At 38.7% G+C, this 27300-nt stretch overlaps 1 protein-coding gene across 2 annotated transcripts in view; it reads left to right on the top strand.

The window, feature by feature from the left end:
• Nucleotides 1-21742: 21742 nt before the first annotated feature.
• The window catches only part of LOC120417206 (homeobox protein B-H2-like), a 30036-nt gene continuing 24478 nt past the window's right edge, over nt 21743-27300 (top strand). The window contains exon 1 of one of the 2 annotated variants that reach the window (XM_039579172.2): nt 21743-23368. In XM_039579172.2, the coding sequence (XP_039435106.1) occupies nt 22501-23368 (868 nt within the window). In that variant the 5' untranslated portion in view covers nt 21743-22500. The remainder of the gene's footprint in view (nt 23369-27300) is intronic. The other variant, XM_039579171.2, reaches the window with a different exon arrangement.

Genomic DNA, 27300 nt, shown 5'->3' with positions numbered 1-27300 from the left:
TATTCCGGGTTTCACCGGAGAACCTGGAACCGATCCCAAAATGACCAGATATGTCCAAAATGGTTCTCAGCGTCATCAATAAGCTTGATTTTGAAAATGCTGAATTTTGATACCCATATTGCCACTCTAATAAAATTCTTGAAAATACTCTGGAATTGGGGATATTCCGGGTTTCACCGGAGAACCTGGAACCGGTCCTAAAGTGGCCAGATATGTCCAAAATGGTTTTCAGCGTCATCAGTGAGCTTGATTTTGGAAATGCTGAATTTTGATACACATATTGCCACTCTGATAAAATTCTTCAAAATTCTCTGGAATTGGGGATATTCCGGGTTTCACCGGAGAACCTGGAACCGGTCCTAAAGTGGCCAGATATGACCAAAATGGTTTTCAGCGTCATCAGTGAGCTTGATTTTGAAAATGCTGAATTTTGATACACATATTGCCACTCTAATAAAATTCTTGAAAATACTCTGGAATTGGGGATATTCCGGGTTTCACCGGAGAACCTGGAACCGGTCCTAAAGTGGCCAGATATGTCCAAAATGGTTTTCAGCGTCTTCAATGAGCTTGATTTTGAAAATGCTGAATTTTGATACTCATATTGCCACTCTAATAAAATTCTTGAAAATACTCTGGAATTGGGGATATTCCGGGTTTCACCGGAGAACCTGGAACCGGTCCCAAAGTGGCCAGATATGTCCAAAATGGTTTTCAGCGTCATCAATGAGCTTGATTTTGAAAATGATGAATTTTGATACCCATATTGCCACTCTAATAAAATTCTTGAAAATACTCTGGAATTGGGGATATTCCGGGTTTCACCGGAGAACCTGGAACCGGTCCTAAAGTGGCCAGATATGTCCAAAATGGTTTTCAGCGTCATCAGTGAGCTTGATTTTGAAAATGCTGAATTTTGATACCCATATTGCCATTCTAATAAAATTCTTGAAAATACTCTGGAATTGGGGATATTCCGGGTTCCACCGGAGAACCTGGAACCGGTCCCTAAGTGGCCAGATATGTCCAAAATGGTTTTCAGCGTCATCAGTGAGCTTGATTTTGAAAATGCTGAATTTTGATACCCATATTGCCATTCTAATAAAATTCTTGAAAATACTCTGGAATTGGGGATATTCCGGGTTTCACCGGAGAACCTGGAACCGGTCCTAAAGTGGCCAGATATGTCCAAAATGGTTTTCAGCGTCATCAGTGAGCTTGATTTTGAAAATGCTGAATTTTGATACCCATATTGCCACTCTAATAAAATTCTTGAAAATACTCTGGAATTGGAGATATTCCGGGTTTCACCGGAGAACCTGGAATCGGTCCCAAAGTGGCCAGATATGTCCAAAATGGTTTTCAGCGTCATCAGTGAGCTTGATTTTGAAAATGCTGAATTTTGATACCCATATTGCCACTCTAATAAAATTCTTGAAAATACTCTGGAATTGGGGATATTCCGGGTTTCACCGGAGAACCTGGAACCGGTCCTAAAGTGGCCAGATATGTCCAAAATGGTTTTCAGCGTCATCAGTGAGCTTGATTTTGAAAATGCTGAATTTTGATACCCATATTGCCACTCTAATAAAATTCTTGAAAATACTCTGGAATTGGAGATATTCCGGGTTTCACCGGAGAACCTGGAATCGGTCCCAAAGTGGCCAGATATGTCCAAAATGGTTTTCAGCGTCATCAGTGAGCTTGATTTTGAAAATGCTGAATTTTGATACCCATATTGCCACTCTAATAAAATTCTTGAAAATACTCTGGAATTGGGGATATTCCGGGTTCCACCGGAGAACCTGGAACCGGTCCCTAAGTGGCCAGATATGTCCAAAATGGTTTTCAGCGTCATCAGTGAGCTTAATTTTGAAAATGTTGAATTTTGATACCCATATTGCCATTCTAATAAAATTCTTGAAAATACTCTGGAATTGGGGATATTCCGGGTTTCACCGGAGAACCTGGAACCGGTCCCAATGTGGCCAGATCGGTCCAATATGGTATTGGGTATTATAATTGTACTGTAACTTGCATTATGATAAAATTTTAAACAAATTGTCATTCAACATTCGATCCAACATGCAAAACAACTAGAAAATAGAGGGCTAAAAAAAAGTTACCTGGTTGGTTTTGGGAATAATTTAGGGTAAGTGCCTCTGTTTTTGACTTTTCAAAAAGCAAAATAATCTAGAGATCTGTCCGCATCTTTTGCTTCTTGAATTTTGAAAATCCGTCCACAGGGAGCCGAGATACAGCTGTTTGAAGTTGGACTTCGCCTTTTTTCGCTAGCTTGGTAGTTCGCGGGATAATATTGAGGATGGTAGTTTAAGTGTTAATGCGATAATTTTTGACATAAAAAATATTAAATTGTTGATTTAATAAATGCTAACAAAAACTTTTGTTTGATTAACCTCCAAAATGTAAAACAGTTTGTTGCTTCAACCAGCATGTCACTCATCGAAGCTCTCATCTCAACTAATTCGTCAACTCATGCATACGAAACCCGTTCCGTCTGTCAATCCAGTGTTGCGTTATAACACTTCTAGACCAGCAGCCAAGGCACTCTGCGTTGCTTATAGGGGAGAGAGAGCAACAAATTGCCTCTTTCTACCACACTCGGCTTGCCAAGATGGCAGCGACCGCAAAACTGTCAAGTCATAAATCACTTCATTCAGAGCCCCCCCTTAGCCCGTCATCGCAAAAGGTTCCCGGCAATTGGGTAAATTATGAAGAAGAAGAAGAAGCTGAAAAAAATCTAACAATTATTACATTGCTTTGTAAGGATGGCTTTTACAGTGCAGACCCTGTAGGAAAACGTTACAGAAGGGTGATTGTAAATTAATTGCTCCGACAACGAACCGTTGGGTAATGATTTTGTATTTATTATGTCATCAAATCGACTCATCATCCATCATTAGGTTAGGTTTTGCCTAGCAAGCAGGAGGACCTCATGGCTTGCCACCACCGAGCTAGCTGTCAATCTTTTCCTATTCTCGTCGATAATGATGATGAAGAGCGTGCCACGCACTCTCTCTCGCGTTTGACAGCTTTGTCACCAAAGACCCACTTCTGTCACCCTCTGGTTATAATAGTATAATACGAATTGAATATCGCCTTAATTACGGGACCCTTTCCAGAATTGGTCACGCTCAGTTTTGTCAAGCCCCCTTCAGTGTGGTTCCAGGCACTGAAACACTGCAAAAAGGCAAACCGGCTCTGGCCAGCCGGCTGCCACGGTTAATTTGGTCTTTGTCGACTGTGAAACAGATCGATCGGGGGCTGACATGTATGCTGGCTGTGGCGAATAAATGATCGACTTTTCGGTTTGAGCCTCATTTGGGTTTCGGAGTCGATAATGAAGCCATTTTCGATACGGTACTCAATTTTTGAAGTGGGATTTTGGAGAACAATTGATTAGGAAATGCTTTGTATGTCGCATAGCCGCATTTTTTTTTTTTTTGAACTTTTTATGTTGACTTAACTGTCATAAGAATTTATATGGAACAACAAACTACATCTAATTTTATTCTATAACACATTGACTTTAAAAAAAGGTATTAAATTTTTAAATGACTTTCTAATTATCGTCAGTAAAAATTGCAGGAAAATAAAGATCTTAGAAACTTATAGCCCAATTTTCAAAGTCTCAGATAGCGAATTGTAGAAAATTGTCCCAGCTTTTCAAACAAAAACATTTTCAGTTAGAAGTATAAAAAATATTTTGAAGAGTCCTTACTATATGCCAAAATTTTGCCGAAGACACCAAATCAATCAGATAATCCTGTTCCAGAAATTGTTCTGTTCTGGAGCCTCAGTGTCTTCAGAAGAGTTGTTGTAAATAGAAAAAGGCAACTTTAGGCTAGATTGAAAATTAGGGTGGTTCCTCGATTTGATGTGTTTTTTACAGGATTATTTTTGAGATTTTTTTCTACTTGAAAGTTGTTGTTAATCTAAAGAAATTTGCAGGAGACACCAAAATTTTATTCGCAATCTTCGCCATCTATTAATAAATAAATTAAAAAAAATAATTCGAGTAAACTTAAAAAAAGTCTTTTGAACATAGTAATTCAAAGTAAAATTCTAGAGCAAAGTGGTAGGGTATTTTTTTAGATTTAAAAACAAAACAATTTCGTTATTTTTAAAATAAATTTGGACTTAACAGGCAAAAGCAAAAGTAGTTTTAAGGATAATAAGATGCAATTTTAAAAAAGCAAATATCTCGAAATTAGGGCGTCCAATTTTTCCGGGTTTTGAATTTCCCGGGAAACGGGAAATATATTTTTCAAATCCCGGGTATTCCCGGGATCCCGGGAATTTTTGAAATATTGATAAAATCTATGTTTTCATTACATTTGTGTTTTGTTCGTGCCTAAAATAAAAGAATTAACTCAATAATATTAATTGGTGATAATCTACACTTAAATCTAAACAAGGACGACAGTTGATAACTAGCTTAAAAGAGCATGAGCATGAGCATGAGCATGGTTGACTGCCAATGAGCTGCTACTCCGTTATTGACAGATCAGCTGAAGTTAAAAAATGAATCAAAAATGATCAGTGGGAGCCAACCATCCGTTCACTGTTTAACCTCTGAAGATCCCTACTTTATTAGTCAATACCGGCGCCCTCCCAAGAAGCCTGCAGTTCAACGAAAGGGAGGAATGTTAGTCCGATAGTTGAAGTTCTTTCGATCATTATATAGAAATGGCTTTTTCACCATTAAAAATAAAACCTTATTCAAAACATTATAACCAGTTTACCCGACGCCGTGCCTTCCGATCAACGATGATATAGGAAGGGCTTTGAAAATGACAAAACAATTAATTAAGATCTCAAAAAAAATCACAAAAAACACCAATTACTCAACGAAAATTACGCTCAAGACACAAATAATTCAGTAAGTCATGCTATTATTCGATCACCACAATCACTCACCCCTAACGAACAGCGACACAAAAGCAAACAAAAAAAAAAATAACCTGCATAATCACGATTTCGCGTCCCCACTTCCAGCGCACCAATGATGCTATTATTCGATTACCACAATTTACCCGACGCCGTGCCTTCCGATCAACGATGATATAGGAAGGGCTTTGAAAATGACAAAACAATTAATTAAGATCTCAAAAAAAAATCACAAAAAACACCAATTACTCAACGAAAATTACGCTCAAGACACAAATAATTCAGTAAGTCATGCTATTATTCGATTACCACAATCACTCACCCCTAACGAACAGCGACACAAAAGCACACAAAAAAAAAATAACCTGCATAATCACGATTTCGCGTCCCCACTTCCAGCGCCACAGTTGATAACTAGCTTAAAAGAAGTTAAAAATTGATCTTTGTTGTGCTTTGGATTTTAAAGGAACTAAAATTGTTTTTGTCTTATGTGATTCAAATTAAATCAGTTTTTTTATGATTATATTTCTTTGGTATATTTTTTTATATGACTAGTAAAAAGTAAATCTTTTTCTGTTCCTGGGGGGAACATCCGTGAAGAGTATCCGGGCCGGCATTTACAAAGCGGATTAAGTGAAAGTTTATTAATTAGCTTAATGTAAACATGTCAAGGTTGATGTTAACATTCCATAGGTTGCCTTCCTAAGGTTTCTTAATAAGGCCCAGTTTGGGACGATACACTACTTTCCCTTTACCAAGAAATCGGATCCAGAAGGGAAAAGATCACCAGTTGCGTTGGTCCAAGCTGGGATTTGAACCCCGATCTACCGCTTGTGAGGCGGAAGCGTTACCACTGGGCTACGTGGCTCGGCAGCTAGTGAAGCCATAAAAATTTCTTTGAAAATGTCTTTAAAAACAAAAAAAACGACAGCAAATAAAACTATACCAGTCTATGCAAAATTTCAGATAATTTTTAAATTTCAAGTTTTATGTCGGGACTACAGACGGAATAGGTAAAGGAGACTTTAGAGCAATAAATTTGAAAATCGTCCACTAATTGTTTTGTTCTGTTTCTTTTTAAAACGAAGTCATTCAAAACATTATGCCAAAAATTTGCCTTAAATATTTGGCTTGTCTTGATTTACCCCAAAACCCGGTGTTGGATGAAACATAATTTAATATGATGTTTATTTACAAATTTGAAATCGTAAATGTACGTTGATGTAATACCCGGTTTTTTTTTGTTAAAGTAAAGTATTTAAAGCGCCTAGGCATTTACAGGATCTGTAAACTCATTTTATTGATTTTCCCTAATAAGCCAAATTAATGTTGATATATGCCGAATACCAATTATAATGCATATTTAACTTATCATCACTTTCCACAACCAAATCTGAATTTTAAGACCAAAATCTGATTTTTTCACTTTCGGGAATTCCCGGGACAAATTTTGAAAAATCCCGGGATAGACGCACTACTCGAAATAGCGCATGCTAAATATTAAGAGCAAAGTTGCTCTCGGAAGGAAGTTTATCCTTGAACTCGAGATATGCTCATTTGAAAATGTCTAATTTGGCCCTTTAATGACTCGCAAAAAAATCTAAAATCAATGCTTGAATGCTGACACACAACGCCTATCATGATCGTCATTCGCTTGGAGACGGTCGGTGAACGTAAACACGAAGACGAAACGAACGAAAAGTGAGCACCACTCAAGCAGCCGCCAGAACGAGACAACGTGCTCTTTCTCTTTCTCTCGTTTTTGTCTCTCGCTCTTCCTAGTGTTTGCTGCGTGGTGACAGAAGTCAAATGATTGCTATCATTGGAGAGACTTTGCGTAGCACTCATTCCTTGGTGTGTGAAACGAACGAAAGTAGAATGTAAAAATCAGGTTGTCGTGGTGAAGACGATTGGAGTGTTCTGTCAGCTATCACAAACAAAGTCGAAATTTCGTAAGCACTGTCTAAAATCATAAACAAACGTTTGGAAGTGACGTTGGAATCATCAAGAAACGGGTAAATTTTCGTTTAGAAAAGTTCTGCAAACATAATCGTCTGAAAACATATTAAAATTTCTTGATCGTTAATAATTGTCTGGAATCATCTAGTATCCAACAAAATCGTCTGAAAAAAATGCGTGTACACTAAATTGCACAGTGGTCCAAATATCGAATAACCCTGAATTGCCACGTTCAATAAACTGATTTTTGAAGGTTTGCTCAGATGCTTTTTATAAATTTGGTCATAGAAGGCGGTTGCTGGAATTGGCAAGCCCAACAATTTTCTAGAAGACATGAAAATTCCCGAAAATATTCCTTTAAAGTTAGATTTTCAAAATCACTCGAATCGTGAACCACCCTAATTTTAAACCAAACCAAAAGTTGCCCCTTTCCATTTGCAATAACTCTTCTGAAGATGCCAAAGCTTCAAAACTTCATTATTTTACGGAAAATCCATTTTCCACTTAATTTTGCGATCTGGACCACTGTGCATTGCTAAGACGAGAAGGAGGGCATCTAAAAGCGTTTTAAACTGCATGAACAATCTGAAATCATTCTTTTCTCTGAAAAAAGGATAATCAACATTAACCATTAATAAAAAGAAGGCGGATTTTAAAATGAAAATCTGCGAGGTTATAGAATGCCCTTGTAATGATCAGAAAATAACGTCTGGAATCGTCTGAAAAAGGCAAGAGTATGTATGAAAAATGACAGACATCAAAAGTTATAATTGTCTGCTGCAATCGTTTGAAATGTTTGTTTTTACCAGAAATGATCAAAAATCGTTTGAAAGCGCCTGAAAAGTAATCAAACATTATTTAACAGCTTCATTTGTTTAAAATTGTATGAGATCAATTTAAATCTATATCAATCTTAATCTTATGAAAATTATAAACAAAAAATATTATTCAATAATTTTGATCTAGAAAAAACAAACAGGTAGTTACAAAACTTTTTACGAAATTTGTGAATGGACATTCACTTGAAAACATTTGAAGCGTTATTTCTGCTTAGATCAAGGTCTTTCCTTATCGGGTCTTTTTGTTAAACTTTAATACTCTCAATAATATTCGTTCAGAAAAAGAATTTGGAAGAATATATTACACAGTTAAAAAAAACATGGTAAAATTACATCTAAAAAGGAGTACACTAAAACCCCCGTTTACGCGCAGGCGTTACGCTTTTTGTTTGGTTGATTTCTCGAAAACAGTGTAATGTTTTTACATTCTTTTGAAAGCAATTTGTAGATCTGCACAAGACGTATAAATCGCTTCAAAAAGTTTGCAAAAATATTGCGTCGTTCCAGAGAAATCGACGAAATACAAAGCGTAACGCCTGAGCGTAAACCGGGGTTTTAGTGTACATCTTTTATGTCAGAAAAAGCTTTAATTTTACCTCTTATAATGTGTTAATTTACATCTGGCAGACGCTAGGCAAAAATATCTGTAATCCTAATAAAAATCAAACCGGCGATAGTTATATCTAGCTTACTAAGTCCGCGCCCCAACCCGCACGGCTAACTCGCCGCTGTGAAAGCTTGGCGATCAAAGTAAATGTACCTCTATGTACCGTATATGCAGTAAATACAGTATACAATGTACGGAGCACATAGACCTACATTGGCTTTGATCGTCCAGCTTTCACAGCGGCGAGTTAGATGTGCGGGTTGGGGCGCGGACTTAGTAAGCTAGATATAACTATCGCCGGTTTGATATTTTTTTAGGATTACAGATATTTTTTCCTAGCGTCTGCCAGATGTAAATTTACACATTATAAGAGGTAAAATTAAAGCTTTTTTCTGACATAAAAGATGTACTCCTTTTTAGATGTAATTTTGCCATGTTTTTTTTACTGTGTATTTTATTCTTCCAAATAGGAATAATTTCTTTTTTCTTTTTAATTTGCACAGGTTAGCAATGGGTCTCGTGGCGCAGGGGTAGCGGCTTCGGCTGCCGATCCCGATGATGCTATGAGACGCGGGTTCGATTCCCGCCTTATCCACTGAGCTTCTATCGGATGGTGAAGTAAAACGTCGGTCCCGGTTTCTCCTGTCTCGTCAGAGGCGCTGGAGCAGAAATCCCACGTTAGGCGTCATCCATAAAGTACGTCACGCTCTAGGGGGGGAGGGGGGGTGGTCGCAAGCGTGACAAAGTGTGACAAGGGGGAGAGGGGGGGTCCGTGAGACCGTGACGTCACGCTAGACTTTTTCCTGAATACTGAAAATTCAGTCAAAGAATATGTCTAAAAAAAGTTTTTTCAAATAAAATTTACTCATAATTTAAACACAACACAAGGCTTTAAGAAACAGAGTTTTCGATGATAGATTTAATATGCTGAAATCATTAGACTTTCAAAAAACTGTTGATGGTGATTTCTATCACTACACGTTCAACAAAATAAAAATAAAAATCTAAACACAACCTGTAAAATTAAAAACTTTCTCGATTGAACTCCGAATTTATAAATAACCCTTTTTATACACAGAAAAAAAAAATCATGGTAATATTACATCTGGGAAGTGGTCATTTTTTATGTCAGAGAAAATGTGTAATTTTACCTCTAAAATTGTGTAATTTTACATCTTTTCTGGTGTAATGTCGCTTTTTCAGTCTAAATTGTGGTAAAATTACATCATGTAAGAGGTAATATTCAACCATCCAAAATTAAAGCTTCAAAATTTATACAATTTTTTTCTGTGTAAATCATGTAATAGTTTTTTTATGAAAAAAAATAATAAATCATGTAATAATTATTAAAAAAAAATCAAAATGGGGGGGGGGGGGGAGTCTACAGAATGTGACGTACTTTTCGAAGGGGGGTTGGAACCAGCGTGACAAAGTGTGACATAGGGGGGAGGGGGGGTTGATTTTGGCCGATTTTAGCGTGACATACTTTATGGATGACGCCTTAGAGGAAGGCCATGCCCCGGGGGGCGTAGTGCCAATAGTTTCGTTTTTTTTTTTAGGTTAGCAGTTCTTGAAAAATTTCAAAAGTTAGCTGTTTCTATGCTTTTTTATTGTTTCATTCAACCATTTATTTAAATTTTTTGTCTGATTGCTTTTTTTATTTTTTTCGTTTTAGTATTTTTTTTTAAATTAGGCAAAGAAGACCATTAATAAAACTTTGGAGATACATCAATAGTAGTTTGGAAAAGATTTGAGTATTTATTTTTTTTCTTTTGAGATTCTTTTTTCAGTTTATATCTTATCACTTATCAATTCATGAAACTGGGAGTATTTGCATTTGCTTTGTAAAGGGCAAAAAAAAAATATAATTATGATAGGATTTCCATACCAATTCCTTTTTTTTCTTGAGCTTGAGAGCAGCGAGGGAATAACACTTTACTATTTACTCACAAAAACGCTGAATAATTCCGTTATATTTATTTAATTGGTATGCTTCACCATTTATTGAATTTTGCCTTAGTTACAGACGTTTTCGTATTTCTGAGGTTTTTAAAACTCCTGAGGTCTTTCCTAACAAATGGGTTGTGCCCTGTTCGTGGACTCGCTCTTAATCAGCATTTTCATCGAACTAACATTGTCTTGTTTCTAAATCACAACTGCTTCGAATTTGAACAGAATCAATTTGGTTTGAATTGAATCATCATCGATTCAAAGTCGTGAGAATTCCATTCAAACCGAAATCAGGTGGGTCTCCTTTCCGGTTGATTTTCCACGAACTTGTATCCCACCATGAAACAAAACCCATGAAATTTTCTACACAGATAAACAAAAAAAAGGGTTCAAATCCAATCCCGGATACCGCCTCAGAACCTCATTAACAGTAGCAGCAGCAGCAGCAGCACATTTCCCCACAGTCGTCCCGGTGTGTACCCATGAAAAATAGGTCAAAATTAACACCTCCGGCCCGAACTAAGTTGAAAAATAAATTAAGTCATTAGCCATGCTAAAACAGTAGCCGGGGTCTCATCTCGAGTCGCTAAGATTTGGAGTGCTTGGCTTGATGAGCCCAGAATCAACAACCTGAGAAGAGGAAACTGACGGATAAATTCGGTAGCCATTTTCGGTTAGCAGATGAAGTGAAACAACAACAAAAAAAAAGCGACGATCGGTTGAGATCAAACAACTTTTGTGGCTACCGAAAATTTCTTGGCCTTTTTTGGGACCTTTCTCTCTCTCTTTTTTGTTCCAGCCAGATTTTATTATGCTCGGTCTAATACGAAATCAAAACACACAGGTATTTATATTGGTCTATTGGCTCACCGGAGTGGGTGGGTGTCTTTTCGGCTTGAGGTTGAGAGCGGTACTTTCTTTGAACTTTGTTTGGGGTCCCTCGAAGGATCAGCAGTACAATAACCAACCTTAAAGGATCCGCCACCACACAGGGAGCAATTCGTCGGATCCGGATTTAGGGCTGTTTGTCCAAGCAATTTTGTGCTCATTACTACCGCTTTTACCCTTTTTTGTTGGTGCGAGAAAAAAAAACAGGGGAAAGAATGGAGGAAGAAAGAGCATTCAGTGCATTGTGAAGTTAATCAATTAATTGGATGAGTTTATCAAATGTTACTAATAGTTTAAAGATAGTAGTTAATGCAACAAGTTGCAAAAAAGAGGATAAATACGACGAGTGTTGAAAAAATCAGTTTTGCAACGAGTTGCTTACAACATTTTTTGCCATTTCGAAAAACGCTTCAAAATGGAATTTTATGCCAAACACTCATGTATTTAGTAAATTGGTGAATTTACTAAATACAAAACATATTTTTTTGAATTTTTTTAACTTTCCGATACTAGTGTTGAAAAGTTCAACTTTTCAGCACCCATATCAGTGCTGACAAGTAGAAGCTAGAAGCTTTCAGCACTGGTATTGAAAGGTATTGATTTTCCAATTAGTTATTTTTGGTAGGGAAAAGTATGCCGCTTCGTTTCTCCAGAAGGACAGGAAAAACTGACAGTTTCACAGCGGAATTTCACAAAAAAAATAAAACCCTTCATTCGGTTACTACTAATTTTATTGAAAAATTTAGTTCTTCGACTCTGGTCAAGGTCGAAGTCAACGTCGAGGTTAAAGTAAAATAATAGTAGTTTATGCAACAAGTTGCAAAAAGAGGATTTTTTCAGCACGAATCGTACATTTATCCAACGAGGTTCATAAATACGAAGAGTGCTGAAAAAATCAAAGAAAGAAAACTTTTTTCATGGTGCCAAATTTTATATTTGTTTGTTCTACGAATCACACCGTACTCTAAAATAAATTTACCCATTTTTGGTATAAAACCTTTTATTAGTATTTTCTTAATCAATCTCAACAGCTTTTCCGAAGACACCAAATCAATTCGAAAATTCCTCCTTAAAAACAGATTTTTGAATATTTTGAAAAAAATCAAAGTACTAGCAATTCCCAACAATTACGGAAACCCGTAATTTTTCTGGTACTTATGTACCCGACCCTCTCCGATTTCAATGAAACTTTGTAGACATGTTATCCTAGGCCCATATAAGCCATTTATGTGTAAATGGAGCCAATTGTACTCGAAAATAACATTTGAAAAGGGCGTAAGTTATTTAAATATTTTTCTATTTTGCAATTAAAAAATTACTTTATCTCAAAGCCGTTGCATCGTATCAAAAAGTGGTCTAAGACAAACTTGTAGGAAATTGGACGAGATTTCTGAAAAAATACACTATTTTTTTCGTTCAAATTTTTTGAGAAAATAGCCCAAGATGTTTCAAAAAATCTGACGAAAAATGCAGGAAAGTATGTATCTCCTAAAAAAAAAAAATACAAAAATCATTTACTTAAACTGTTGTTTTTTTTAATATTAAAAACTCATAGTAAGAATCGATTCGTCAGAAAACTTTACATAAAAGTCTCCATATTGACTATGTATTATGTCCAATCCTTGGGAAGATACAGCGGTTTAAAAAATTAAAATGTCGAAAAAATAGGTTTTGTGGTGGCTTTTAGCAATTTCTATATGATAGACTTGATTTTTGCGTGTGCGTGGCCGAATGGTTACGCTGTCCGCTTTGCAAGCGGATGATTCTGGGTTCGATTCCCATCTGCTGCAACCTTCCATCGGATGAGGAAGTAAAATGTCGGACCCGGCCTTGGTTGTTGTTAGGCCGATAAGTCATTCCAGGTGTAGGAGTTGTCTCCATGCCATAAGTACAAACAACACACCAAACCAAACCTACTCCGGTGGAATCGCTGGCGGCGGTTGGACTCGCAATCCGAAGGTCGTCAGTTCAAACACTGGGGTGGAAGGTTCCTTGGAGTAAAAAGAGGTTTGGGTGCTCTCCCCATTCAAGCCTTCGGACTCCTAGGTTCGAGCAGAAACATGCAATAGAGACCACAAAAGACCCGGGGGTCGTTAATGTGGATGGTTTGATTTTTTTGAGACTTGATTTTTCAGTTTCGAAAATATTTTTACCGAAAAGCTCGTTCAATTTTTTTTTCCTTGGATGGCCCACCTCTTGCCCATACACATTATTTGAAGTATGGAAGGTTTACGAGCAGATATCTTTCGATAATTCTATTCCAGTGCTTGAGAGTATCCTTAAATCTTACTCGACTTCCGTGTATGCCCATCCGTTTCTCTCATTACATCACCTCAAGGCGCTCATACAAATCCTTTGTTGAGTCTTTTATGTCACTCGCTGCTGCTTCCTTTTCTCCTATTTAGGGATTTGAGATCATTTGCTATCTCACACACATATGAGCACATAGGGTTAAAACCGCGCCCAGATTCGCGTTACTTTTGATCAAACTTTTTCATATGCGGCCCAAGGTAAATCCCATGCGATTTGTACCGATAATGAAGATGGCCGGCCGTCATAACATGCTCTTCCTCACAGTACAATCGTGGGTACCTACTCCAGTGGTCTTCGTAAAACGAAAGTCTTGCAGTGCCTCTTGAACTCGTTGATGTTGCTGGTGAGCTTAGCTTCGTCGGGGAGTTGATTAAACAGGTTGTATCCTTTATAAAGTAGGGAGTTCTGGGTGCAAGTCTTCTTGCATTGCAGCAGTCTGAGGTCGTCAGCTTGTCTTGTGTTGTACTGATGAATGTCACTTCCGTGTACCACCGTATCCGTCAAGTATTTTGGGGCCATCCCTTTCCTAATCCTAAACACAAAAACTAAGGTGTTGTATTCGATGCGCTGCCTAACGGACATCCACTGCAGGCACTCTAGCATAAGTTGTCTTGAAGTCAAACGGTCACATTTCAGTATCAGACGCATAACTCGGCTTTGAAGCACTTGCATTCGTTTTAGCTGCGTCCGGGTTGCAAGAAACAAAATTGAGGCACAATAGTCAAAATGGGGAGCAATCAAAGAGTTGTAGACGTGTATCTTTGCTTCTGAGGTCAGGTATCGGCTGATTCTGCACATAACTCCATACTTGCGAGCTGCTTTCCGTATCGTGTAGTTAATGTGTTCGTTAAAGTTGAGTTTTTCGTCCAGCATTACTCCAAGATATTTAATCGCTTCCACCCGTTCAACTGCCTCGCCATCTACCATAACTGATCTGCTAATGTCATTGAGCCGCCGTGTAGTCACAATCATGCTTTTCGTTTTGCTGACGTTAAGTTGAAGTTTCTTCCACCTCAGCCAATCGACAAATCCTGCTAGTTCAGCATTCATCACGTCAAAACATTCGTCCAAACTATCTCCCACTACGAACAGAACTGTGTCGTCGGCGAACAAGTTCACTTGTGCCTGCCGTAACGCTTGTTTTAGGTCGTTCATGTACAGGATAAACAGCAGCGGTCCTAGTACACTTCCCTGTGGTACTCCAAGATTCACATCCGTAGCGGGCGATGTTGCGCTGTTGTACCTTGTCACTTGTACTCGGCTGCTTAGATAGCTGCTTAACCACCTCAAAGCTGTACCACGTATTCCGCAACGATGCAAAACTGCCTTCAACTTGGATCGGTCAATTGTCTCAAAAGCGCGCTTCAAGTCCACGAATACAGCCAAGATAATTTTTCCTTCTTCCACGTACTGCTTCCACTTCACAAGTAGGAGGTTAAGAGCTGACTCACAAGAATGATGTCTCCGAAAACCAGATTGCTCCTCAACTAGTACTCCCGCTTAGAGGGTGACGAGCGGGAATTCCCGGGAAAAATTTCCCGGGAAATCGGCAATTTTTTGACCTCTCGATTCCCGGGAAATTTGGTCGAGACTCCCGGGAAATTTTATACTTATAAATATCGAACCAAAATTAATAAACTAATCAGAAAAAAACATTTGAAAAATTCGAAATTATTTAGAACATTGGATGTTCAATGTTCGATTTCCAAGATTTTTTTTTTTTTTTTTTTTTTTTTTTTTTTTTTTTTTTTTTTTTTTTTTTTTTTTTTTTTTTTTTTTTAATTTATATTTATTCAAATTTCTTTTCCATGTACATTCATTCAGTTAAAATATTATTGAGTGTCCAATCACAAACGATGACTTTTCACCTCAATTTTAAATACTAGCAACTTTCATTTATTCATAAATATTGTAGCTTTCGCTATTCAGTGATTTCAAATGTAGGAGGTCCTACATGTACAAAAGGGAAAAGGGATACCTTAAAACTAACTTATAAACTATATAAAGAGCGGATCAATGCAGCTGAAGACTGCAATGATTTTTGTCGAAATGCATCAATTATCTTATTGGACATAACATCCAAAGTGTCAACTTCGGCTAATTGATGAAGTTCACTGGTGCTGAACCAGGGAGGAAGTTTCAGAATCATTTTCAGAATTTTGTTCTGAATCCTCTGAAGTTTTTTCTTCCTGGTTAAGCAACAGCTTGTCCAGATCGGCACAGCATAAAGCATGGCAGGTCTGAAAATTTGTTTATAAATTATCAGTTTATTCTTGAGACAAAGTCTAGAATTCCTGTTTATAAGTGGATACAAACATTTAATATATTTGTTACATTTAACCTGGATACTTTCAATGTGATCCTTGTAAGTAAGGTTTTTGTCAAAACCAAGTCCAAGATATTTCACTTGATCCTCCCACTTTAAATTTACCTCATTCATCTTTATAATGTGATGACTTTTTGGTTTAAGAAAATCAGCCCTTGGTTTGTGAGGGAAAATAATAAGTTGAGTTTTTGCAGCATTTGGAGTAATTTTCCATTCTTTCAAATAAGAATTGAAAATATCCAAGCTTTTTTGTAATCTTCTTGTGATGACACGAAGGCTTCTGCCTTTGGCGGAGATGCTTGTGTCATCAGCAAAAAGTGATTTCTGACATCCTGGGGGCAAATCAGGCAAGTCAGAAGTAAAAATATTGTATAAAATTGGACCCAAAATGCTTCCTTGAGGGACGCCAGCACGTACAGGTAGTTGATCAGATTTGCTATTCTGATAACATACCTGCAGAGTACGATCCGTCAAATAATTTTGAATAATTTTCACGATATAAATCGGAAAATTAAACCTTTTCAATTTCGCAATCAAACCTTTATGCCAAACACTGTCAAATGCTTTTTCTATGTCTAGAAGAGCAGCGCCAGTAGAATAGCCCTCAGATTTGTTGCTTCGAATTAAATTTGAAACTCTCAACAACTGATGAGTAGTTGAATGCCCAAGGCGAAATCCAAACTGCTCATCAGCGAAAATTGAATTTTCATTAATGTGCGTCATCATTCTATTAAGAATTATTCTTTCGAATAATTTACTAATAGATGAAAGCAAACTAATGGGCCGATAGCTTGAGGCTTCAGCAGGATTTTTATCCGGTTTCAAAATCGGAATTACTTTGGCATTTTTCCAACTACTGGGAAAATATGCCAAATCAAAACATTTGTTGAAAATTTTGACCAAGCAACTTAAAGTTGCTTCTGGTAATTTTTTAATTAAAATGTAAAAAATGCCATCCTCACCAGGGGCTTTCATATTTTTAAATTTTTTGATAATAGATTTTATTTCATTCAGATCCGTATTAAAAACTTCATCTGATGAAAATTCTTGTTCAACAATATTCTGAAATTCTATTGAAATTTGATTTTCAATAGGACTCAAAACATTCAAGTTGAAATTATGAGCACTCTCAAACTGCTGAGCAAGTTTTTGAGCTTTTTCCCCATTAGTTAATAGAATATTATCACCATCTTTTAAAGAAGGGATGGGTTTTTGAGGTTTCTTAAGAACCTTTGAAAGTTTCCAAAAAGGTTTGGAATAAGGTTTAATTTGTTCGACATCTCTTGCGAACTTTTCATTTCGCAGGAGAGTGAATCTGTGGTCAATAACCTTTTGCAAATCTTTTTGAATTCGCTTCAGTGCAGGATCACGAGAACGTTGATACTGTCTTCGGCGAACATTTTTCAGACGAATCAGAAGCTGAAGATCGTCATCAATAATGGGAGAATCAAATTTGACTTGGACTTTAGGAATAGCAATATTCCTAGCATTAAAATTTCCAAGATTGAATTGATCAATGCTTCTCTAATCTTGTTATTCTAAAAGTGTGAATTTTAACTTTTCAAAAATTCCAATAACTTTAATTGAGTATAACCAAAAAATGTGAAACCCAAAATTAACATTGAAGCATAATTAGCAGCATAAATGAAATATTTTTTTATTTCTAAGAGGGAAAAGCCTTTTCAAGATAATAGTTGACCTTAAGAAGGAAAAAATCAACTTAATGTTTTTGTTTTTAGTCGTTATTTATCATATTATTTTATTATATATCAGTTATTTTTTCAGTTATCAGTTATTTTTTTACTTTCAAAAAATCTAATAATAAGTTCAACAAAAATTTTGTGCAACTTTGGAAAAATCAATCAGTGCGAATGAAGATTCTTAAACATTTTGAACTGAATTCGAGTCCCAAAAATGCTCGAGAAACGATTTTGTATTTGTAGATTGAGGGAACACTATTGGTTAATTAAAAAAATTCCCGGGTCCCGGGAATTCCCGGGAAATGGCAAAACTCAACTCTCGATTCCCGGGAAATTGAAAATCTCGAGAATCGTCACCCTCTACTCCCGCTCGATCCACAAACGCCGTCAGCTGCTCTTTCACAATCGTTTCTATGACCTTCTCGTACAGCGGCAACATGTTGATTGGTCTGTGATCTTCCGGACGCGTTGATTTCGGCACCTTTGGAATTGGAATTACCAAAGTTTGTTTCCAATGTTGTGAGAATTCACCTTGGCTCAGAGACCTGTTCACAATATCCAACAACTCTCCTCCTACGACATCCAGAGCATCCAACATCACACGCTTTGTCACGTTGTCGACGCCAGCACAGTCTTTTAGCGATCGAACGGTATCCTTGAGTTTGGCCATGGTGACTTGTTGGAATTCGTACAGCGACTCTTCTGGCTCTTCCTGCACTGCTACTGGAACTACTGATGGAGGCGGAATCTTCGCATGAATCTCTTCTACGCTGTCCACAAAGAAGTTGTTTAGACGCCTTGCTGTTTCTGCATCGCTGCAGCCGGTTCCAAAGACGATTTCTGCATGCTGCTTTCCTCCGGGCTGAATCAGCGATTTCAAACATCTCCATAGCTTCTTAGAATCTCCATGACAGCTTCTGATTTCTTCCTCAACCGACTGATTTTTCGCCTGTTTCAGACCCCGGACGTAAGCGTTCCTCAACAGCTTGTACCTCTCCAGCGCTGGAACAGATTTTGTACACCTATATTGCCGGTACGCGTTGTCTCGTTCATTTTTCATAGCCCTCAGATGATCAGTGTACCAGTCACTTGTTTCTGTGCGTCTACAGCAGCGAACATCGACTAAACTTTCAACAGCGGACACCAGATTTGTGCTGAAGTTACGCGATGCTTCTCCAATTGTCTCATCTATCCTGCTATTACTGCTCCTGTTTCTTCGAAGAATTTCTTGCAGCTTGTCCTTGGAGTACCGCTTCCAGCTTACATACGATTCTTCTCGCTCCGGAAGATTGATTGTGTCATTCCCAATCGCGATACTGATTGTCTCATGGTCAGACACTTTCAGTTCTTCAACAACACGTGCTTCTGCATTCTCCATGTTGGTGAAGACGAGATCAATGATGTTGCTGCTTGTCGGTCCGACGCGCGTGGGTTCCAAAACAATCTGCCTCATTCCCATAGCATCTGCAACGTTCTTTAGCTCTCTGGAACACCCTGGTTCATTCCATCGTTCAATTTCCCATGAGTTTGCTTCTGACAGTTTTTCTTGGATGTATGGGTATGGGGTTTTTTTTGTAACATCTTGGGCTATTTCCTCAAAAATTTTGAACGAAAAAAAATCGTGACATCGCCTTAAAATTTTACTTAAAAATCAAAAAATCTCATATAAGTGGCGTGTATTTTTATTTCAGTGTATTTTTTTCAGAAAGCCCGTTGATTTTCCTACAAGTTTGTCTTTGACCACTTTTTGATACGATGCAACGGCTTCGAGATAAAGTATTTTTTAAATTGCAAAATACAAAAATATTTAAATAACTTACGCCCTTCTCAAATGTTATTTTTGAGTTCAATTGACTCCATATACACATAAATGGCTTGGGGAAATCGGAGAGGGTCGGGTACAAAAGTAATAGAAAAAATTCTGATTTGAGCTGGAATTGCTCGTACACGTGTTTTTAGGGTGGGAACCCTAAACTTTATGCTTCCCCTCGAGTTGAACCTAGGCATTCATTTTTGTCAATTTTTGTAGGTTAGTTCAATCATGTAAGCAAGTTTGGGCTCATTTTCAATATATTTAGATTTTTATTGAAAATCCTATGTACAGTATCCCAAAAAGATTTTTTTTGAAAATAAAATTGGATTGCAGCATTACTGAAAATAAATTATGAGATAAACCCACCACCCGTGCAGCGTAGATGTTTACACGTTAGTTCCACTGTTTCAATACCAAAAAGACACCAACAAGACTTCGTGGCGCAGTGGAAAAGAGGTAAACTCACATAAAAGTGCTCTAGATCGAATCTCGATGTACGCATAAAGGGAGTTGTGGGCATATGATTCTGAATTCTCGCTTACGTTTTCAAAAGGTCCTATGTACATAGGAAACCCACACAGCAAAAAATCCGATGGTAAATTCGCATGCAAAAGCATGCACATCACCTTCGTCATAATAAACACTTAATATTACACACTGCATGTAATTTTTTTGCAAAAACAAAAAAAGTAGCAACCGACGGGAATCAAACCCAGCACCAACAGTGAGGACTGGCGCCTTAGCCCACTCGGCCATCAAACCGATGAAACTTTGTTAGGATAAACGCATATATCAGCTTGACATTTCTGTCAAGTAGGTTTCCCATACTGATGGACTACATATTTTAGGGTGTAAAATTACATAAAATTGCATAAAATAATGCAATATTTATTTTACACCCAGGCCTTTTACACGGAGCTGGATTACTCCTTTTTTAGCTGTGCATGGCGCATTGGTTGTTTTGAAAAAGTAATCTAGAATTGATATGACTGTTGTCATATGACACCTTACACCCAAAATTCAGAGTCAAGAGAATCGTTCCCTTCAGTGCCGAAATCCCTCTCTTGTGCGCGAGGAAGGAGAGCACTGTTCCCTTCGGACGTTCAAAGATTTTTTTTCCATTGCTGGGTACCACTTTTATGTCGACTCAAGGCTATTATTCTCTCGGACGAGCGCTGGCCAGTTTTGGGTGTAAGGAAGGCGACATATAGAATGTTAAGCTCTGTAAATGTGGTCCCGATACTATCATGGATAATGAAAAAAAAATGCTTTTTTATAACTTATCTACTGCAAATTTGGGACTGATTTCACGTCGGATGTGAGAGCGTCGTCTTTAGACATCCATTTGCGAAGCTCTGACAAATTGAAAAAAAAACTAACTTTTTAGCTCATGCAAGTCAGCGTCTCTGGACGTTTCTCTTTATGAACTTATGCCGCCGGGGTAGCATTGATAAGTTCAAATTTGACATTTCCAGCTTCAAGGCCGCGGCATATCACGAACAAAGCTGCGAGTCCAATTAAATTGCAACTGCCGCCGGGACATTTCGACAAATCGAATTCCGTCACCAGGGACTGGTCTCTTTCTTCCTGCGCCACTTGCGACCACCAAACTGCGACGGCTTTTTTCGATGCTCCAGTTCGCGCCGCGGTTCGCTATTTTACGAAACCTCAGCCCGAGCTCATTATTTAGCGCGACCCGTCAAATCCTGCCTGCGCGCGCCATAATGGCGGCGGCATCCGTTCCAATCGATCTAAATTACGCGATAATTAATTAATACCTTTTCTTCGCTTCGCCCTGCCGTTCCCGGACGGGACGGAATTGCTTTTGCACCGTCTCAGGATTTCAAACTAATTTCAATGTGCAGATTGAGGCGAGCAAAAATAACACAAAAAATAAAAAAAGGAAAAGTGGCAGCGGCGACGGCGGCAAAAAAGAGCGCACCGTCGACGGCTCACTCAACCATCGCTAATTCGTGGTCGTGTTTTAAAAGTGAGTGACACCCACATTGATTTATATTAATGGTCTGACAGGACGTACACCACTTTAGCCGCCGCCGCCGCCCGTTTCGTCGTTTCACCTAGCGCCGAAGGAACGGCCGGGAACTGGGGAACAAGGGCGGCCGCGACGTTGAAATGTGTTAATGGAGAAACAAGAAACGACGGCACCGCCGGCAATAAATAATACATTTAACTCTAAATACTTTTACACTTAGCCTAACTATATGCGCTCAAAAGTCAATTAACTAACCTAACAAATTAGCCTTCACTGTGGCGAACGCGTTTGCTGGTGTGCGTGCGCGTTTGACAGGTCCGACATTTTTAATTCTCTTTTGAAGCCGCCGCCGCCGAGCGGAGATTGGACGTTCTCCGCTGGCTCCGCCCTCTTTTTTTCGTTTCCATTTTCGTGTGAACGGGTTCCTTTCTCTCCGGGCCGGCTCACTCACACAGGCGCGGCCACAGCGTTGCGCAGCCGTCGCCGGTGTGCGAGTGTATTGGTTTGGAAGCCGCTACTGCCGGCCCGGAGAGTAGGAGAGCGCTTCGCCGTCAGTTTGTCAGTGTCCGCCGTCTTCGAGAGCCGTGTGTTGTTGTTCGTGTTCCAAGTAGGCCGTGTCGTGGCTCTCTTTTTTCGTAGGTCAACGCTTGCTGCCGCTGCCCAGAGTTTCACACACAGGTGAAGGTGGCGTGAAGAGCGCGGCTGACTTGCCATTAGCGGCTTGATTGATTGATTGATTTGAACGCACACACTCTCGCACCTGAGCCGCGTGTCTGGTCCGGGCGAGTTGGAGTTTCGTTCAGTTCATTGTTGTGCGAGGGTGGTGTCAGTCGCGGTGCGGTGCGTTTCGCGGTACGTCGTCGTGTTTGACAAGTGCAGACATCCAAGTGGTGCGTTACGGCCAAAGGAAGAAGAGATGGAACGTACGCAGTTCCGGCGCGAAGGATTATTAGCAGTAGTAGGCAGTGGGTAGTTCTCCCGTTGAGTGACATCGCACGCACGTGCGGCAAGTGTTTTGTGTATTGAAAACGGTTCCCGAGGTCCGAGGCTGACAAGTGACAGTGACAACCCCTTCGGAAGGGTGTGTACTTAGCGGTACTAAACACGTGTGTGCATAAAACAAACGAAAAACCCGGCTCGGCAGCAACGCTGCATTCTGTGATTTAGTAGCAAAAAACGTGTAGTGCAAGTGGTTTTAATCATGCTGTGCAGAAGTCCCCCTCCGGCGAGTCCGGCCGTGTCGGAGATCTCCGTCGGATCGCCGAGTCCACCTCCGGTAGACCATCACCATCATCACCTCCACCACCTGTCCCTGCATCCGGCGCATCTTGGCGGCAGCAGCAGCAGTAGTCGAAGATCCGCTGAAGGCGACGACTACTTCAGCCCGCTCAAGCGTCTCCGCATGGAGCAGCCCAGTACAAGTCCCAAATCGGACACAACGAGCCCACCCCCGCGAATCACCCCACCAAGTCCCCCGGCACCTCCACCCGTGGCAGTTGCTCCTACCCTACCCAAGCCCGCCACCGTCGAAGGTGTCAAATCTTTCTCGATAGCGGACATCCTCGGCCGGGACACCGAAAGCAGCAATCGTGACACTGCCCTGGCGCTCCATCACCACCACAGTACGCTCCAGGCGGCGGCCACCAAGATCGTGCGGCCATGGGACCACCTCCGAGGACCCATCCCCGTGCGACCGTTCCTACCCCCGGCCCTGCTCCACTACGAGCACCGGCTAATGCTAGACTACAACGCCCAACTGCAGGAGCACTTTCGGGCGCACGCCCATGCCCAGGTCCAGCTTCTCCGCCACATGAACATGGACATCATCCCCTCGGAAAGTGGATCCGAACGGTCCAGTTCGGCGGCCAGCGGCGATTGCTGCTCGCCCGAGATTGGACGCACCTCGGAGCACCAGTCGTCGCAGTCGTCCTCGTCCGGATCGGGGAACAATAACAGCGGTGGTGGAGGTGGTGGCAAGTCGGGGCAGAAGACAACGCCCAACGGGACGCCGCTGGATGCGCTGTTCCAGATGACCAACAAGAACTTTGACGAGGCGAACGAAGATGGGGGTAAGTTATCATTGTTGTGGTTCATTTTGTTGTAACAAAGAATCGTCGCTGCGGTGAATGCAACACAGTCGGTCTGGCCGATTGTCAAAAACATATGGTTTCATTTTGTCTCAAAATAATGTTGAGTGTCACAATTTAATCTTTAATTATCAATAGTTAAAAATTGGTAAATTCATTAATTTTTTTTAAGTTTTAAACCTATGTCTTATCTAAAATTGCTCATACAAAAAAAACAGAAATAATTAACATCTAACTTGATTATTGGAACGGATCCACAAAAACCAAGAGATTTATGCCTCAACAAACGTACAAAAACATAACTTAAGGGGGGATAACTTGAGACAAAGTTGCCAGATCTTTAAAATTGAAGACTCATTGAATGAGATCCGGCTTCAAAAAAGTACATAAATAAAATATAAGTGGATAAAACTTGAGTCAGAGTTGCCAGATCTTCTATGTTTCAGACTCGTTTGAAAGGTCTCTGGAATATTGTTTCAACGATAAGTCGGATTATTGATCCGGAAGTAGTTTTCACACAGATAAGCTGGATTCGGCTTTCAAAAAATACATAAATACTAGTTTGAAAGGTCGTTTGATTAATAATGATATTTCTGGGATTTCCAGAATATTGTCTAACTTCCTGATAAATGCAAACACATTTTGATCCTTTTATCGAAACTTCAAACAATTTAAAAGCGATGTAGGAGACCCTAAACCGAGTCGGTTTTTTGAGCAAGATAATATTCTTACCTCAGAGAGGAAAGCAAAATGGAATTATAAGGTTTAAAATTGAAGTTCCACTGTAAGAAGAATATTGAATTGAACACCAGTGTAACTCGTTCGTTTAAATAATTGTGTGAGGAATCCAATCACAGTCAAAGACGAGTGTCCAACCAACTATTATGTAATTGAGAATATTGACATCAATCGTGCACTAATTTGTCCGTTGTTACTTTTATCGATTGTTTAGTACCTTACTAAACAGCCATTCCATGTTTTGCGATGGTTCAACTTCAATTGAATATTTGAATGGCCTTGCAATTTATGCGGTGGGAAGTTTTCGTTCACAATAGAAAAACTGCGGAAGGTACTCGCAACAAATTGTGCAGCTGTAAAACTTTCGCGCAAGACAATTCCAACAATAACATCACACTAATGATAAGGTACTTACATTTTAACCATTACCGCCCGTGACAGCCAGCTTCCGGTGTGTGAGCTTCAATTCCAGCTATCCCACTTGATGTTTTTTTACAATTGTAGTTGTCACTGCAACTTTACACAATGGGGGTTATGTTGAACAGTTAAAAAAAACTTGCTAAATTTAAAATTAAGAATTTTGAAAATTAAAAATCTTTTTTTTTTATTGGAAGACTTTATTTTAAAATAATACTAAAATTACTTAAATCATAAATTTAAGTTTTTTCACTGTGCTCACAGTTCGATAATCACCACAGCTAAAACTACACGCCTTTCAAATTAACTACACTCTCAACTGCTTCAACCGATTATTGGAGTTGGAGAAGTTCGTTACCATGCACAATAAACGACAATGTCACTTTTTAGTAGCGGCCATGTTGGGCTAGCAAGCAAGCATTGTTAGCAGCCTGCAACGCCAATTGCAAAGCTTGAGCCAGCCAGCCAGGCCAAACCGTCAGCCGTGACTTATTGGTGCTGAATTAAGACACAGCGCAGGCTTTGGGAGGAAATTGAAGATTAATCCACTTTTTTGGATGCGACTTTTCAACAAGCAGTTCATTTTATCAAACATTTGAATACATTTGATTATAGTTTAAATATAAAATTTATTCAAAATGTGTTTAAAAAAAAGTTGAGTAAATAAGTCTCAATTTGTGATGTATATTATTTCCTTTTATTGAGATCCAAAGATGTTCTCAGAAATTGTAGGATTTTGAGTTTTAATTTTCAAATTATTCCAATATAAATATTTAATATTGGGAATATTTCGTTTTAGTTTTTAACACATAATCCTATGCAAATTGGGAAAATAAACTGGATGTAATATTTAAAACGAATCATAGCCAAATAAAATCGTTTTAGTAATCATAGCATAACATTGGTGTCTACCCGTAGCTGCTACTTCGTTATTGAACAGGACCCCCAAACATTGCTCCGCCAAATAAAATCGTTTTTGTAATCATAATCAAATTCAATATTTTTTCAGAGTATGAAGTTATTTTTATAATTGACAATTCTGACTTATCACGCTCAGTTTTTATTCGACAATGTTAGCATTTATTCCGATTTTTCAAGTGCTTACTTGTTTCTAATCGAATTTTATATAAATTATCCAATCATCAGAATAAATCGTAAAATATACAGTTTATTATACAATTATTTTAAATTATGGCTATTGCACGGAGAAAAAAGAGTTCCCAAAATTGTGAACAAGCGTTCATGAAAATGGGAACCACGAACAAAGTGTTCAAATGCCATGGTACGTTTTTCAAAATCGTACCATGGAATTTGAACACTTTGTTCGTGGTTCCCATTTTCATGAACGCTTGTTCACGATTTTGGGAACTCGTTTTTCGCCGTGTACAAGCATTATTCAAAACGTTTTTCTCTCGGTTGAGAAATATTTAAATTTCGCTCGGTGTTTTCAACAATTTTATATCATAAATATCAGAAATGATGAATGAATTGCCACAGTTATGAAACCTTGCAAAACATCAATAAATTAATGAATATAATTTTATTCCAAAGGTTTTCGACTGTTTCGAAACTTTTCGAAAATTTTAAACATTTTTTAGAAGTAAAAATGTGCCCAAATTGATATTACAAATTCAGTTACAAACGTTGAGCAATTTATTTCATATTTTTTACAATCGTTTGTACAAGTCTTTTTTTTTTAAATAAGAATTTGTTTTCAGGAAAAAAGAATATCTTGCTCTCGAATTTTTGAGAACTATTAAAGCAAAGAACGTTTGCATTCAATTTTCTAAAAATTATGTCCGCTTTTAATTTAAAATAGTGTTTTAAATGACAATTTCAGTTGTTTCAGTTGTTGCTCCCGATTTCTAGAACAAAGTACTGGATGTTATAGGCTCTTTAGAAAGAGCACACGATTTTGAACCAAACTGCATCAATAACTCAAAAGTGATGAAAATGCATATGGGACATTTATGCGATCATGGGCAGTTTACTCATGGTTCATTTTCCAAAAAAGTTCATCCATCAAAAAAAAAAAGTACCGAAAAAAGTCTCAGTACCGAGACTCGAACCCAAGACCTTCGGCATATTGAACCGTGCCTTTGCCGTATGAGCCACCATAGTTCGATGACTAAGTGGGAGTCATTTGTCAATATATAAGCCACTCAAAAATAATGCAAAATATAAAGTTCATCCGTCAAATCCAAAACCAAAGGTGTCGACTACGGGAATCGAACCATAGACCTTTGGCATACAAACCCAATGACTTAACTACCTCGGTCACCACAGCTTGGTGGCTAAGGAGTGGTCAGATGTCGATGTATGACACTCGTTGAAGATTTATTGCATGAATTAGCGAATGAACTCATTTTTTATGGTGGTTGGTGAGTTGGTAGAATTATTCTCTCGATTTTGGCGCTGAGCCCTCAAATAGTTTTGAGGGAACGATACACTCGACTCGAAATTTTGGGTGTAGCATATAAGTTACGCCTTTGGAAATACTTTTGAAGATATATCCCTCGATTCTAGTTTAGTACAAAGGGAGAACACTAGACTTTTTTTTACTAGGTCCTTAAAACATATGAAAAACATTAGCTCTCGCGTGTTCATTCGTTCATTGGAACAGTTCATCCTATTGAGCGGCTTATATAGACAAATGACCGCCCCTTAGTCACCGAACCATGGTGGTCCATACGGCAAAGGCACGGTTCAATACGCCGAAGGTCTCGGGTTCGAGTCTCGGCACCGGTACTTTTTTTTTT

This window comes from Culex pipiens, chromosome 1 (genome assembly GCF_016801865.2).
Source record: "Culex pipiens pallens isolate TS chromosome 1, TS_CPP_V2, whole genome shotgun sequence".
In the NCBI taxonomy this organism is placed as follows: domain Eukaryota; kingdom Metazoa; phylum Arthropoda; class Insecta; order Diptera; family Culicidae; genus Culex; species Culex pipiens.
The sequence above is the reverse complement of the archived record's forward strand: the minus strand, read 5'-3'. Positions and strand labels throughout refer to the sequence as shown.